At 50.4% G+C, this 14,366-nt stretch overlaps 1 protein-coding gene across 1 annotated transcript; it reads right to left on the bottom strand.

Moving 5' to 3' along the window:
• Positions 1-1,321: 1,321 nt before the first annotated feature.
• On the bottom strand, positions 1,322-10,220 carry LOC310646670 (protein DGCR6-like). Its single transcript, XM_083373314.1, has 5 exons — positions 10,039-10,220; positions 7,100-7,260; positions 6,896-6,996; positions 3,972-4,112; positions 1,322-1,710 (listed from the first exon to the last, which is right to left on the bottom strand). Exons 1-5 carry the CDS (start codon positions 10,203-10,205, stop codon positions 1,642-1,644), a joined length of 639 nt encoding a protein of 212 aa, XP_083229440.1. The 5' UTR covers positions 10,206-10,220; the 3' UTR covers positions 1,322-1,641.
• Between the last annotated feature and the right edge of the window lie 4,146 nt (positions 10,221-14,366).

Below are 14,366 nucleotides of genomic sequence, written 5' to 3'. Positions count from 1 at the left end.
TCCCCACCCCCCTTTTTTTTCCTTCGAAAGGCAACTGGACTGTTTTTCCTTGAGGAAAAAGACCAAACATTTCTCATTCAACAAAACGTTTTGTTCTTCGAGGAAAAACAGTCCCGTTGCTTTTTGAAGAAAAAAAGGAGAAAAGAGCTTTTTATTGGAATATACTATTTTTTTAAAAATCAAAAGTATTATTAACTAAGGCTGTAGCCTCTGTTCTCTTTGTGCCAAAGTGTGGCTACTAAACGTGTTTGTGTGTACACACACACACACACATGTACACGTAACAAAAGTTCTGGAGGATGATTTGCACAATTCCTAGGGTCCTTTTTGCCATTCAGAACTACCACTAAACAAGCTGGCTAATGTGAGCCCAGCAGGGCCTCTGTTTCAGAAGGCAACTGCAGAGTTCAGAGCTAAAGGCGATATGGGAAATTCTGAAGATTGCATTTCTAACGCCTCTATCAGATTGGGGAAATTTAGTGCTTTTCTGATTAAAGACTTTCCTCTGTTGTCGAGTTTACTGATGCCGTTTTAGCATGTTTTTATGCTGCTGTGCTACAGCTGGGGGCGTGGGGACGTTGGCTGGAGAAGACTTTGGAAGCTGCCTTAGCAAATTTTGATGTTGAAGAATGGCATAAATATTCGAATAACTAAATAAAGAGCCGTGGTGACATAGTGGTTAGAAGGCAGTATTGCAGGCTGACTCTCCCCATTGCCAGCAGTTCGATCCTGACCGGCTCAAGGTTGACTCAGCCTTCCATCCTTCTGAGGTCAGTAAAATGAGGATCCAGATTGTTTCGGGGTGGGGGGAAGACGCTGACTCTGCAAACTGCTTAGACAGGGCTGTAAAACACTGTGAAGCGGATGTAAGTCTAGGTGCTATTCCTTCCTTCCCTTAGGATGCAATATTTGCAGGCTAACTCTGCTCACTGCCAGCAGTTCGATCCTGACCAGCTCAAGGTTGACTCGGCCTTCCATCCTTTTCAAGAGCAGTAAAATGTAAAGCACTGTGAAGCAGTATATAAGTCTTAAGTGCTAGTGCTAAATATATGGGAGTGATTTAAAAAAACTTTCTATAGTCATAAAATTTAATACTGGAAATTTCCGCATTCCTTCTTGCTCCCTCTTCCAAAGCCCCCTTTCCCAAGATGAAAACCTGCACAGAGCACCACAAGCCCCTTTTCTTGGTTGGGCTGAATGTTGATTGTTGCTTCTGCCATTTTCCCCCCAGCTGTTATATGTTTTCCATTTTTGGGTATCACTTTTAACACTGTTAGCCACCTGGAATCACGTGTTTGAGATGGGCAGCCATAGAAATCTACTGAATAAATAAATTCTGTTTATTGCCTTTTTACCGCCTGTATTTCCTAGATTACAATTTATCAACCTTTAGGATATTTTGGAAATCCCTCAAACGTTCTAAATGAAAGCCCAGGACCCCCATTCTAAGAGAGACCAAACTGGAGTTGAGCTCCTCCGGGTGGGGTCAACAAGAAAGCCCTGGGCCTGCCGGCCCCTGCCTTGTTCTGCTGCCTTCTGAGGCGAGCCCCTTAAATAAAGGTAACAGCTCGTCATCCATTGTTCCACAAAACCCACAAGGGCCAATGCTAGGCATGGTGGGAGACGTTCCTGGGACCCTTCTCAAGAAAAAGCCTGTCTAGGCTGCAGCTTCCGAATGAGCTCCAGCAGATTCATCTGGAGCGTCAATTCCTGGGAGAGAAAGAAGAGTTTAGGTTTTACTGAGGACAAAAGAGCAAGCCAACTTCTTCCACTCACCTGTCGGCAAGGTAAAGCCAACCCACGTCCACCTCCTGCCCACAAACAAGGGATTGGTGTCAAACTCAATTTCATTGAGGGCCACATCAGCATTGCGGTTGCCCTCAGGGGGCCGGGTGGGTGTGACCAGGGTGGGCGTGGCCTACTGGGTGGGCGTGGCTAGAGTGCGTATGGCCTACTGGGTGGGCGTGGCCAGCTCTACATCGTTCGCATCAAGGGTGCCTACGGGGGGCTTGGCAGGAGTGGGACAGATCTGGGGGTCTCTGGCAGGAGGAGGGTCTCTGGGCCAGGTCCAAGGCAGTGGGGGCCGTTCCCTCACTGTTTCCACGATGGCTTTGCGGGCCACATGAAACCACTTCGCGGGCCGGATCCGGCCCCTGGGCCTTGTGTTTGACATGTCTGGATTAGAATCTCATCTTGGGAAGCAGTAGCCCCCACCCCCAAATCATCTCAGTAACAACGACCCTCAAGGGAACTTTAACCTCCTCCCTGCTGAGGGCCCAAATCATTGTGTAGACCTGGCCAGTTAGCAGGTTTCAAAACGTCTCCCCGGTTTGGACTCTGGTGCAAGAGGAAGCTGAGGCAGAGGAAGCAGTGTGTGTAATCAATCGCTCAGAGTAGAGCTAGAAGGGACCTTGAAGGTCTTCTAGTCCAACCCCCTGCTCAAGCAGGAGACCCTAGACCATCTCAGACAAGTGACTGTCCAGTCTCTCCTTAAAAACCTCCAGTGATGGGGTTGCCCACAACTTCTGGAGGCAAGCTGCTCCACTGGCTAATTGTCCTGACTGTCAGGAAGTTTCTCCTTAATTCCAGGTTGCTTAATGGTAGGTGGGAACGACCTTGGGAAGAGCCACAGGCTAGACCACAGTCTGATAAATGCAATCTGTCTCTAAAGGAGGAGGAGGAGGAGGAGGAGGAGGAGGAAGGGGAATGTCTCAGAAAGGACTCTGCCTACTTTTCAGGAGAATAAAGGACGAGAGGACCACTTTCAGAAGTTGCAAGAATCTGTTACTATCCCTTTACAACAAAGGTGGCATTAGAGCTCACAGCACCAGACCTAAGGCAGGCTGGAGGGCAGCTGATTAACTCCGTGTCTCTCATCCAGCGCTTTCCTCCCTGCTCCATGTTCCCAGGGACCAGATAGCATTGCGTATCAGTGATTGTGCGACCCCTGCAGATACCATACGCTAAGTAAATAAATAAGGAGCAGAGCTGCGTCTCCTAGCCGGACCTTCTGTATGGCCCCTGGCTCTGGCCAGCTGCTATTGCATCCCTTTCTATGGCTCACAGCCCTTTTCTTGGGGGGGGGTGCCTCCGCAGCCTCCCTTTCCCCTTCTCTCTTCCACCCTAGACAGGAGCTGATGTAGAATAGAATAGAATAGAATAGAATAGAATAGAATAGAATAGAATAGAATAGAATAGAATAGAATAGAATAGAATAGAATAGAATAGAATAGAATAAGGAATGAAAAATAGAATAGAATAGAATAGAATAAGGAATGAAAAATAGAATAGAATAGAATAGAATAGAATATAGAATAGAATAGGAATAATAGAACAGAACGGAATAGAATACTACAACAGAATAGAACAGAACAGAGAATAGAATAGAATAGAATAGAATAGAACAGAACAGAGAATAGAATAGAATAGAATAGAATAGAATAGAATAGAATAGAATAGAATAGAATAGAATAGAATAGAATAGAATAGAATAGAATAGAATAGAATAGAATAAGGAATGAAAAATAGAATAGAATAGAATAAGGAATGAAAAATAGAATAGAATAGAATAGAATAGAATAGAATAGAATAGAATAGAATAGAATATAGAATAGAATAGGAATAATAGAACAGAACGGAATAGAATACTACAACAGAATAGAACAGAACAGAGAATAGAATAGAATAGAATAGAATAGAATAGAATAGAATAGAATAGAATAGAATAGAATAGAATAGAATAGAATAGAATAGGAGTTGGAAGGGACCTTGGAGGTCTTCTAGTCCAGCCCCCTGCTCAAGCAGCATGCAAGTCTCTGCCCTGGTGATCTGGAGATGGTCCCTTGAATCTCTCCCTCCCTGCTAGACCCTCCAGGGTGGGCGGCTTCCCCCCCCCCAGGGCAGGGGATCCACAGCCACCCTTCTTTTCGGCACTCAGCTTTGGGCAAGGAAGGCTTCCGGCCTGAACAGACCTGGGGATTGGTGGTGATGTAGAAGCCAGAGACGCCAGCTTTCTCCAGGGTGCTCTGCTGGTCCACCACTTTCTGATCCAGCTCCAAGACTATTTTCTCGTCCATCATCCGTTGCTCGGTATGAATTCGCTGCTCCACAGCCTGTAAAAGGTAAAGGTAAAGGTTCCCCCGCACATGCGTGCTAGTCGTTTCTGACTCTAGGGGCCGGTGCTCATCTCTGTTTCAAAGCTGAAGAGCCAGCGCTTGTCCAAGGACGTCTCCGTGGTCATGTGGCCGGCATGACTAGACGCCAAAGGCGCACGGAACGCTGTTACCTTCCCACCGTAGTGGTCCCTATTTTTCTACTTGCATTTTTACGTGCTTTCGAACTGCTAGGTTGGCAGAAGCTGGGACGAGTAACAGGCGCTCACTGTTACACGGCACTCGGGATTCGACCCGCCAAACTGCCGACCTTCTGATCGACAAGCTCAGCGACCACCATTAACAGCAATTGGCATTTTGAACAATGCTTCAAGCCATGGGCTAAGAGGGAAGGCAGCTCTCCACCCATTAAAGACCAGGCAGGTCCACGGGCGGGATCAAAAAATGTCAAGATGGAGGCCAGGACAATGTAGTCAAAATTCCAGTTGAGAACTGAGAAAAGCAACCTGGAATTAAGACATTTCCTGACAGAATGATTCACCTGTGAAACAGCTTTCCTTTAGAAGCTGTGGGTACTTCATCAACGGAGGCTTTTAAGAAGACCCTATACCAGGGGTCCCCAACCTGTGGGCACGTGGCCCGGTAGTGGGCCATGGTCTGCTGACCAGGGGACAGGCTGGCCAGTGCAGGCACGTGTGCGCGCGCACACATCCACTCGCGCTAGCGCCACAGCCACGGGGCACGAAAATGGGCTGCCGGTGCACCTCGGGGTGTGAAAACAGGACACCGCCACTCCTCGGGTGTGAAAACAGGATGCCGACAGCGTGCCGTGGAGTGGAAAAATGCACAGCGCTGTGTTGCGTAAGAACAGGGCAGGGCTAGTATCATGCAAGCGCTAGCCCCGCCCCATTTGTGTCACGTGTGTGCTCACGGCCCCATGAACGCACGCACACACATGTGCACGTGTAAAATACTTCCTCCCTCCCTTTTCCTCTGGTCCGCAATGGAGGAAGGTTGGTGACCTCTGCCCTCTGCCATTGCAGCTACTTATTTGGAATGGTACAGGGTCTCCTGCTTGAGCAGCGAGCTGGACTAGAACAGAGTTCCCCAATCTTTCCAGCTTGGTGGGGATGGGGGGGGGAGAGGATGGTTCTGTGTAAGTGGCATGTGCCCATCGCTCGCAAAAATGGAGCGCCGCATGTGCGCATGAGCGGCCACTTGCAGAAATGGAACTCATGCGTGCGCTTGCCCGCTATCTGAACAACCTGGCTACAAACGGGCCACAGCCTAGTCGCGGACCAAGGTGCAAGAGTTAGGGAACCCTGGGCTGGAGGACTTCCAAGGTTCCTTCTGCATCTTGTGTGGCGTGAAAACCATTAAAGCTCTATCCTAGTATACCACCTCCAACAATGGATTAATTCAATAAGCACATGAAGTATGTTTGTCTGAATGGGGAGGGGGGGGGACTTCAGAGCAGGTCTGTGACTGGTGTCCAAAATTAGAAGTTGGAAGGAAATTATGTACACCTCTGCTCACAATCTCCCCATGGGGATCTTATGTGTCAGAATCCATTTATATCCCATTCCTAAATCCCTATCTGTGTACCCCTAAATCTCACCCCTCGCTGGATTCTGCCATTCCCAAGGAGGAGAAGAGATGATGTTAATTGGCCATCCCTATCCATTAGATGCAAGGTTGTTTATTCAGCCTGCCTGGAGGCCATCATCAAAGACCAGGGAAAGAACCTTTGAACTGAGAAGAACAAAGAAAGAGGGAGGAGAGATTCTGGTTTGTATCTCTGATTGGAATCTGAAGGGGAGGAAGTAAATGTCGTAAAGGCATGGAAGATCCCGCTTCCCATGGAAGGTTTTGACACCTGAACCTTAATTGATCCGGGACTGACCAAATAGACTGAGGGGAGGGTGTTTTTTTTTACTCAGGGACACTTTAAAAGTATCAATCTGCAACACAGTTTCCAGATCCTGTCTAGATTATCCACTGACAATCATGTTTTAGTAAAAGTTCCTGCTTGGACAATCAAGAGTTCTTCTTTCCTAAGACGTGGATTGGGGTGGGTCCTGACATTATGTGACCTGATTGCATAGAACAAGGGTCTTCAAACGTAGCCCTTTTGTGACTTGTGGACTTCAACTCCCAGAATTCCTCACCCAGGTACGCTGGCTGAGGAATTCTGGGAGTTGAAGTCCAACAGTCATAAAAGGACCAAGTTTGAAGACCTCTGGCATAGAGCTTGAAATCATTTCAGCGCCACAGAGTTACGATTCCTCTCCAGCCCTTCCAGGAACGCTGGGAAAGCAGCTCAGAAGTACTGAAGGGGCATAAAATAAGAGACAGAGCCACGAAGCTGGTGGGTCAAAACCTCCAGTGTCTGGATTCAGACCATCCTTCTAATGTTTCTCAAAGGAGTGGTAAGCTCATTTGGAAAATGAGTTGATTGGAAACCAGACAGGAGAAGAGGCCTAAGAGGACAAAATGTACACCTGGCCTTGCATCCAGGTGTACCTGTGAGGGGAAGGTCCCCATGGATGCAACCAGGTCCAGAGATCAACATCCTGCACTGTGTGTGCTAAAAGTAGGACTGAGGGAGGAAGCAGCCAGTATGTTTGCATTAGGAAATGGACAGGCCAGTTCAGCCCAACAAAGCTTCTGCTGTAAAGCCTCTTGCGGCCTCTTGCGGCCTCTGCGGACTTCGGCCTGAATCATTCACCCTACCCAAGAGACATAAGTTCCTTCCCGCCTTCCTTAGCCGCTGCTGCCTTTACCTCCATCTCTCGCTGCTGAGCGGCCTTCAGGAGGGGCAAGTTGTGAGGCTGGCTACTCTGCTGGTCTTCCTTGTGTTTGCGAAGGACCTCCTGCTTGAGGGCTGGCGGGAGGAGAAAAGCAGAATGAGGCCCCCGAGACGCAGCCCATCACCCTTCGCTAGTGACACGGTGGGTGCGACCCATTTGTGTGCGCGGCTCACGTGCCTCGATGCTCCGTCTGCAGTTTGAGCCGCTGGTTGTAGAGGTTTCGCTCGGTCAGATGCTGGATGTCCAGCAGGCCTTGCACGATTTCAAAGACGGTCCCGTCAAGGAGCGCCAAGGCCAGGTCACTGAGGATGGTGTAGGACAGCCTCTGCTGGGAGGAACTGGGGGGGGGAGGAGAAGAGGAAACATCTTTGTCATCAGGACTGCGCTAAATGGGGGGGGGGCATCTCAACCAGGAAATCTCACCCACAAGAGAAGCCCGTAAGTTGGCCTCTTTCGCCCAAGCGCTAGGCTGCTTTCCTTCAAGGACTGCATCAGGACTTTGGATGCAACTGGGTCCAATTCCCATGACTTTGCATTTCTGCTTGTTGGGTCAAAAATGTTGAAAGCAACGTGTCAGCTGGGTTTTCTCAAGCGTTAAACCCAGTCAACAGAGGCCATGGCCGTATGCATACACATAATACACTGCACCCCTACAAATAGAGTACAGCTGGGGGGGGGGGGTAGGTTTCTGCACTGAAGTCTCCCCTACCCCGACTACCATTTTCTGTTGGGTCCAAGCCTGCCCCTCCCCAGCTCTTATTTCCAAGCCTTCAAACTTTTTTAACAGAATGGAATAAAGGAATATAAAATTGGAAGGGACCCCAGAGGTCTTTTAGGAGCAGGACACCCATCTTGTCAGTGATGCATAAAAGCAGATTGATAGGCCTGGGTACATTTGCATCTTCAGGGCATGCAGTAACAGTTGCTCTCCATTTTCCATTTCCACTGTCATTTCTCAACTCTTTGATGGGGAAAACAGGAGTTTCCCTGACTAAATAAGGCAAGGCCACAGACACATATGTGGAAGACAGAGACTTCAAACAGTGGGAGAAGAAAGTAATGAGTTTAAAAGATGTTTTTTCCTTTCTCAATCAGAAAACAATGCAGTGTGTATACTGCAATGGGTCTAAATGCGACCGGCCGAATAGTTTTGGTTTAAAATTTATTGATCATTCCAGTCAATGGACTGGATTCAAAGTCTGTCAATGTTGTGCCGCTAAAATCAGAACAATAGAGCTGGAAGGGACCTTGGAGGTCTTCTAGTCCAGCCCCCTGCTCAAGCAGGAGTCCCTATATCAGGGGTCTTCATACTTGGCCCTTTTATGACTTGTGGACTTCAACTCCTAGAATTCCTCAGCCAGGCATGCTGGCTGAGGAATTCTGGGAGTTGAAGTCCACAAGTCATAAAAGGGCCAAGTATGAAGACCCCTGCCCTATATCATTTCAGACAAGTGGCTGTCCAGTCTCTTCTTAAAAACTTTGAGTGAAGAGGCACCCACAGTGTCTGGAAGCGAGCTGTTCCGTCCGTGAGCTGTTAAGACTCAGTCCTGCGGAAAATGGGATAAATCAAAGTCTACCCTAAACACAGTCAAGCCTGCTTCCAACCCGACTTTAGAAAGCCAACAGGCGGCCACTGAGCTGCTCAACAGGAGTGGAGTGCTTAGTGGAGCTTCTGTAACGAGGCAATTCACGTCCAAAGAACTGTGGCCACCTTGCATAAAATGATAAAAAGGTCAAAGTTCCCCCGCACATGCGTGCTACTCGTTTCCGACTCTAGGGGCCGGTGCTCATCTCCGTTTCAAAGCCGAAGAGCCAGCGCTTGTCCGAGGATGTCTCCATGGTCATGTGGCCGGCATGACTAGACGCCAAAGGTGCACGGAACGCTGTTACCTTCCCACCGGAGCAGTCTCTATTTTTCTACTTGCATTTTGATGTGCTTTCGAACTGCTAGGTTGGCAGAAGCTGGGACGAGTAACAGGCGCTCACTCTGCTACGCGGCACTCGGGATTCAACCCGCCAAACTGCCGACCTTCTGATCGACAAGCTCAGCTCAGTGTCCTAACCCACTGAGCCACCGTGTCCCTGTCAAATGAGAGGCAGCTTTAATGATGAGTTTGGCCACTTCTTAGAGACCTGTGTGAGGCCACGGCTGTAGGTCAGCCAGGTGGAGAGGAGCCCTCTGATAGGAGAAGGAGAAGGGAGACGGGTCATCTCCTTGGGAATTCTCCTTGGCTTTATGACTTCATCAAGGTTGACTCAGCCTTCCATCCTTCCGAGGTTGGTAAAATGAGGACCCAGATTGTTGGGGGCAATTAAGCTGACTTTGTAATAATGCCACTTGGGGTGTGTGTGAAAGCCCTAATAAGCAGGCATATACATAGAATGAAGGCTACTGCTAAGCTTGTAAGCCGCCCTGAGTCTTTGGAGAAGGGCGGGATATAAATGGAATTAAAATAAAAATAAAATAAAAATAAATCCCTGCAGGCTAAAGCGCCAGTCACTGACACTTATCAGAGTGAAGCTGCCCTCCTAGAGATAAGCTGCCCTCCTTTGGCGGCCCACTCTCAGAGGGGCGAGCGAGGGAGAGAGTGGGGGTTAGATTTAGGGTGGGGGCCTGGGTGAAGGGGAGGGGGAGGTTGGGAGGGGCAGGACCAGGGCAGAGAATGGGAGAAAGAGGAGGTAAAAGGGGGTGGGGGCGGGAGGCGAGTGGGAAAGGAAGATGGGGAAGGGGAGACAAGGGGGGGGAGGGCAAAGAGGGGTTTGTTTGTTTTTTTTTTAAAAAAAACACGCCTTTCTTGAAAAGATCACATTAGGAAGTTGCTCTTCCTTGGACCCAGCCTGAAATCTGCCTGCACCCCATTTCAGAGGCGGCTTCACACGGCCTGATAGCCAAACCGGCATTAAGACACACACACACACACACACACACACACACACCCAAAAAAACCAAACCAGTCCCACCTGGGGTCTTCCGAGTAGCTCCCTCTCGGCCTTCCCCGGACCAGGTGGGGGAAAGCCCGCGATCGGAGCCCGGGGCGAGAGCGAGAGAAGCGCCCGCCGGCCAGTCCTGCTGCCCTGAGCGAAGCCCCTCCTCGTTCCCCCCCCCCAAAGCCCACCTGGGCAGCTCCTTCACCAGCTCCTGCAGCTCCGAGAGCAGCTGGTAGTGCCGCGCCTGCTGCCGCGTCGGACGGTCGCCGCCTCCTCCTCCTCCTCCTCCTCCTCCGGCCGGGGTCCCGCCCGCCTCGCCCCCCGGGAAGGCGAAAGCAGCCCCGAAGCGCTCCATGCATGGCCTTGGGGGGGGGGGCAGCGCGGCGGCGGCTTCTCGCGCGAGCCTGCAGACGCCCCGCCCCCAGAGCCAAGACGGGCGGGGCTTCCACCCCCCCACCCCCCCACCCCCCCCTGCTCCGGCGCCTCCTGGCGTCTCGCTGGATGCGATCCTAAGCCTGGTGGCGTTGCACCGCTGCGTCCTCCCTATGGCTGACTCGGATGCCGCTCGGGTTGCTTGCAAGGGTTGCAACTCTACCTGAGCTCCGGTGTGCCCTGGTGGTATTCTGACGGCGCTGGGTTCCTCCTGTTATGTCCTAAAGGAGCCTCGGTGGAGCAGTGGGCTAAGGCCTCCTTGAGTAACACCAGCTGCCTGCAATTAGTGCAGGTTCGAGTCCCACCAGGCTCAAGGTTGACTCAGCCTTCCATCCTTCCGAGGTAGGGAAAATGAGGAAACAGATTGTTGGGGGCAATAAGCTGACTTTGTAATAATGCCGCTTGGGGGGAGGCGAAAGCCCTAATAAGCAGGCATATACATAGAATGAAGGCTACTGCTAAGCACATTGATTTGTGCTTAGATTGTAAGCCGCCCTGAGTCTTCGGAGAAGGGCGGGATATAAATGGGATTAAAATTAAAATTAAAATTAAATAAAAGCAAGGCAACTTTAAGGCTTGTGGACTTCAACTCCCAGAATCCCTCAGCCAGCCACAAGCCTTAAAAGTTGCCATGGCTGAGGAGCCCTGTGCGGGGTTGCTGGTTCAAATTCTATCACTCTGCTATTGTTAGCTGTCAACTCCTGGTTCCAGGGCATTTCGAAAGATCCTGTCTTGAACGCCCGGGCTTCTGCGGGTACTGTTTGCTCATGAAGGGGGCCCGAATGGGATCGTCAGATCAGCATTTCTGCAGAGCTGGCCTGCTCAGTTTCTCTTTGGGGCCGTTAAGAAAAAACTGGGACTGCTTTTCTGCCTTTTTAATATCCCCCCCCCCAAATATTTTCTTCTCGGGGAGGGGGCTGGCTTCCCACAGATTGGAACCCCAATTCACCAACCAGATGCCAGGAGGGTGCTTTAGCTGAATACCCCAACATTGCAAGGATTCCCCCGTGATAAGCCCCCCCCGCCCCCCAGTGACCCAACACTGGTTAATCCATGTGCAATTCCCCCCCCTTCCCTGTTCTCTGTTGTTTCATCCCTGGAAATTGTGAGTGAACCTTTCAACCATAGAGGGCAGCCAAGCATTAGGGGTTCTGGTTGCCCTCTTCTGGCTGCAACAGGAGTTGCAGCCGCTGGGAGTTAGCTGCAGGAAGTGGTGCCAGAGAAACGTAAACCATCCTAAGAATGTAAGGTGAGGAGAGGCAAGAAGGAGCCAGGTGTTCTGTACCAGCCTGCTACTGGCCCTGCAGAAAAGGCAACCCCTTTACAAACGGCAAGAGGCTGGAATACGTCTGCCAAATTTATTACTACAAAAACAAACAAGACACGAACCAAGATACAGGAGCTTTGAAACACTATCTGAGCGGTTGCTTTCAGCAAACCAGCCCTCCCCACACATTCCCTTTATAAAGAGTTCAGGGCGTGGCTTCTCTCTGCCTCCTTCCAAGAAGCCCCATTGCCTTCCTCTGTTTACTCCTACTTGACTGCCTCCTGCGTCGGGCGTCCTTGAACAGGGCCAGCTGTGGGTCATCTTCATCCACACTGTCAGGCTCACACAGCTGGGTCTCCATGGTGACCAAGTGGGAGGGGCCTGCCTGAGGGCTATCATCAGCAAGATCTTCAACCCCCTCAGCAAGGTCTTCAACACCCCCCTCCTCCTCTGAGTCGTCCGACCCAACTGCCGAACCCACAGGCTGACCCTGAATCACAACACCAGGTTCCAGGCACGGCAGAGACAGGGAAGGGAATTCCTTGCCAGAGACTGCAGAAGAAGGCCAGAGTGGTTCTTTCCATCCCGGGCTTAAAAGGTCTAGTCAGTTTCAGGGCTTTTCGCACTCTCTTTCTTTCTCAACCTCAGCCATTTTTAAAATGTGTGGACTTCAACTCCCAGAATCCCTCAGCCTGCATCTTAAAAGTTGCTGAGATTGAGAAACACTGCTCTAATTTGACTAATTAAGCTGGGCCAATTCCTTTTATAAAGGAAAAGTGGCCGTGGGAGTCAAAAGAGGAGGAGGAGAAGTCTGGAGAAGAACCAGTCCAAATTTGCTGACCTGAAACATGGAAATTCAGTTCCTTCAACATGCTCTGGGACAGAGGTCCCCAAACTATGGGCCATGGCCCACTACTGAGCCGTGGCCTACTGGCTACTGGGCTGTGGGATAAGCTGGCCAGTGTGCGCACACACTCTAGTGCCCGTGGACCCGTTTGTGCATGTGTGCTGGGCTAGCGGCAGTGGATAGCGCCTGCGCGCTTGCACAAACGGGGCTGCTAGCACGCGCACTGGTTTCGTGGCCCGTTTCCGCAGGCGCATGGGGCTAGCGGCGGCGGCTAGCTCCTCCATGCCTACACAAATGGCCGTGTGGGTGCTTGTGGCCCCCTTTTCGCATGTGCATGCGCGCACACAAATTTCCTAGCTCCTCCCTTTCCCTCCAGGCCTGAAAGGTTGGTGCTCTCTGCTGTTGGATACCCATCCAGAGCATCTGGCGGGCTCCCGACGGAGCAGAGTGCTTCAGCTGCCTTTGGGCTCCCTCGTTTACTGGATAGATAGTAATGCCCAGATTGTACCAATCAGACTTATTTCAGTCCAAAACCAGGAGGACGGTGGCTTGTGGATGCATCTGCTCCATCAGAGTTTCCCTACTTTGGCATCTTAAGACACGGGACTTCAGTGCTGGCTGAGCAATTATGGCAGTTGGTTCGTATGTCTTAAAAGTTGCCAAGATTGGGGAATCCTGGACTCCGGAGAGAGGAGACTGCATGGATTGGTCCAAGGCTGGCCTATTCGGTAACCCCATCATGGCTGAGAGGAGTGAGGGAGAGGCCCGACCTGACCCTTGGCATTTTAACCAGCCAAAGGAAGGACCGTCTTCTCCCAGGCATCTCTGCTCATTTGCTGCAGTTTGAGGTTAAGCGCTGGTTCTGCCTTGTGGTGGCAAGCCTTGGGGATACGTTTTTCTTCCCAAGTAATAGCATGTCACTGATGTGACATGTCTCCCCCCCCACCCACCCACCCACAAAAAAGAAAGCAAGTATTTTAATGAACTTTAAATCATCCAGATTGGCTAGGGCAGGTGAGAAATGCACTGGGGCTAGTTAAAGTGAGGATAGTTAAGAGCCAGCATTTCAGGAAAATCCCTGTCTTTATCGGGTGGGACTGTTTATCGTTGGATTGGTTTTTAAATTACATTGTTCCTTGTCCAAAGGTACTTTTCAAAAGGCAAACTGGACTTTGTTTTTTTTTCCCCCTTTCCAAGACATTTTGCTTCTCATCCAAGAAGCTTCTTCAGTTCTGACTTCTTCAGAACTGGAAAAGCTTCTTGGATGAGAAGTGAAACAGCTTCAAGGGGAAACCCCCCCCCCCCAAGAAAGTCCAGTTGCTTTTTCAAAAGCACCCTTCGGACAACCATGACCCGGGTGACTGAGAGTTTCCATAGACATATATTGTTCCTTGTGTTGTGTGGTTTGATTTTATACAGCATTTGGAGGTCCCATTTATGGCCTGGCATTGCCAGTGTCGTTCAGTTTACTGATGCCCCTCGGGGTTGTCTGAACTCAGCATAGATTCCTCGGCCCTTTCCTTAAACAACAGGCAGAGGAAGATGATTTGCCCGGCTGCCCGTTGGCCCTGAGGCTGCAGTGTCTTTTGCCAGCTGGGAAGCCAGTTGCTGAAAGCCCAGCGCTCCCCGTTAAGCCCCAAGCGTGCTGCAATATAAAATAAAATGAGTTTGGCTCAAGGGCTCCAACTGCTCAGCAGCTACAAGTCCATTGGCTGCAGCAATGAGCGCTCCTACTTGCTGTTTGAAAATTTTCCAAAATTCTCCTGGCCCAATGTTCCTTTAGAGCAGGGGGTCTTCAAACTCGGCCCTTTTATGACTCATGGACTTCAACTCCCAGAATTCCTCAGCCAGTCCCTGAGTCATAAAAGGGCCGAGTTTGAAGACCCCTGCTTTAGAGAATTACAGGAAATTAAAGGGCCAGCAACCAACCTAGCCAGAGGCCTTGGTCAGCCTTCCCCAGCCTGGCACCT

This window comes from Vipera ursinii, assembly GCF_947247035.1.
Source record: "Vipera ursinii genome assembly, chromosome: 14".
Lineage (NCBI taxonomy): Eukaryota > Metazoa > Chordata > Lepidosauria > Squamata > Viperidae > Vipera > Vipera ursinii.
The sequence above is the reverse complement of the archived record's forward strand: the minus strand, read 5'-3'. Positions and strand labels throughout refer to the sequence as shown.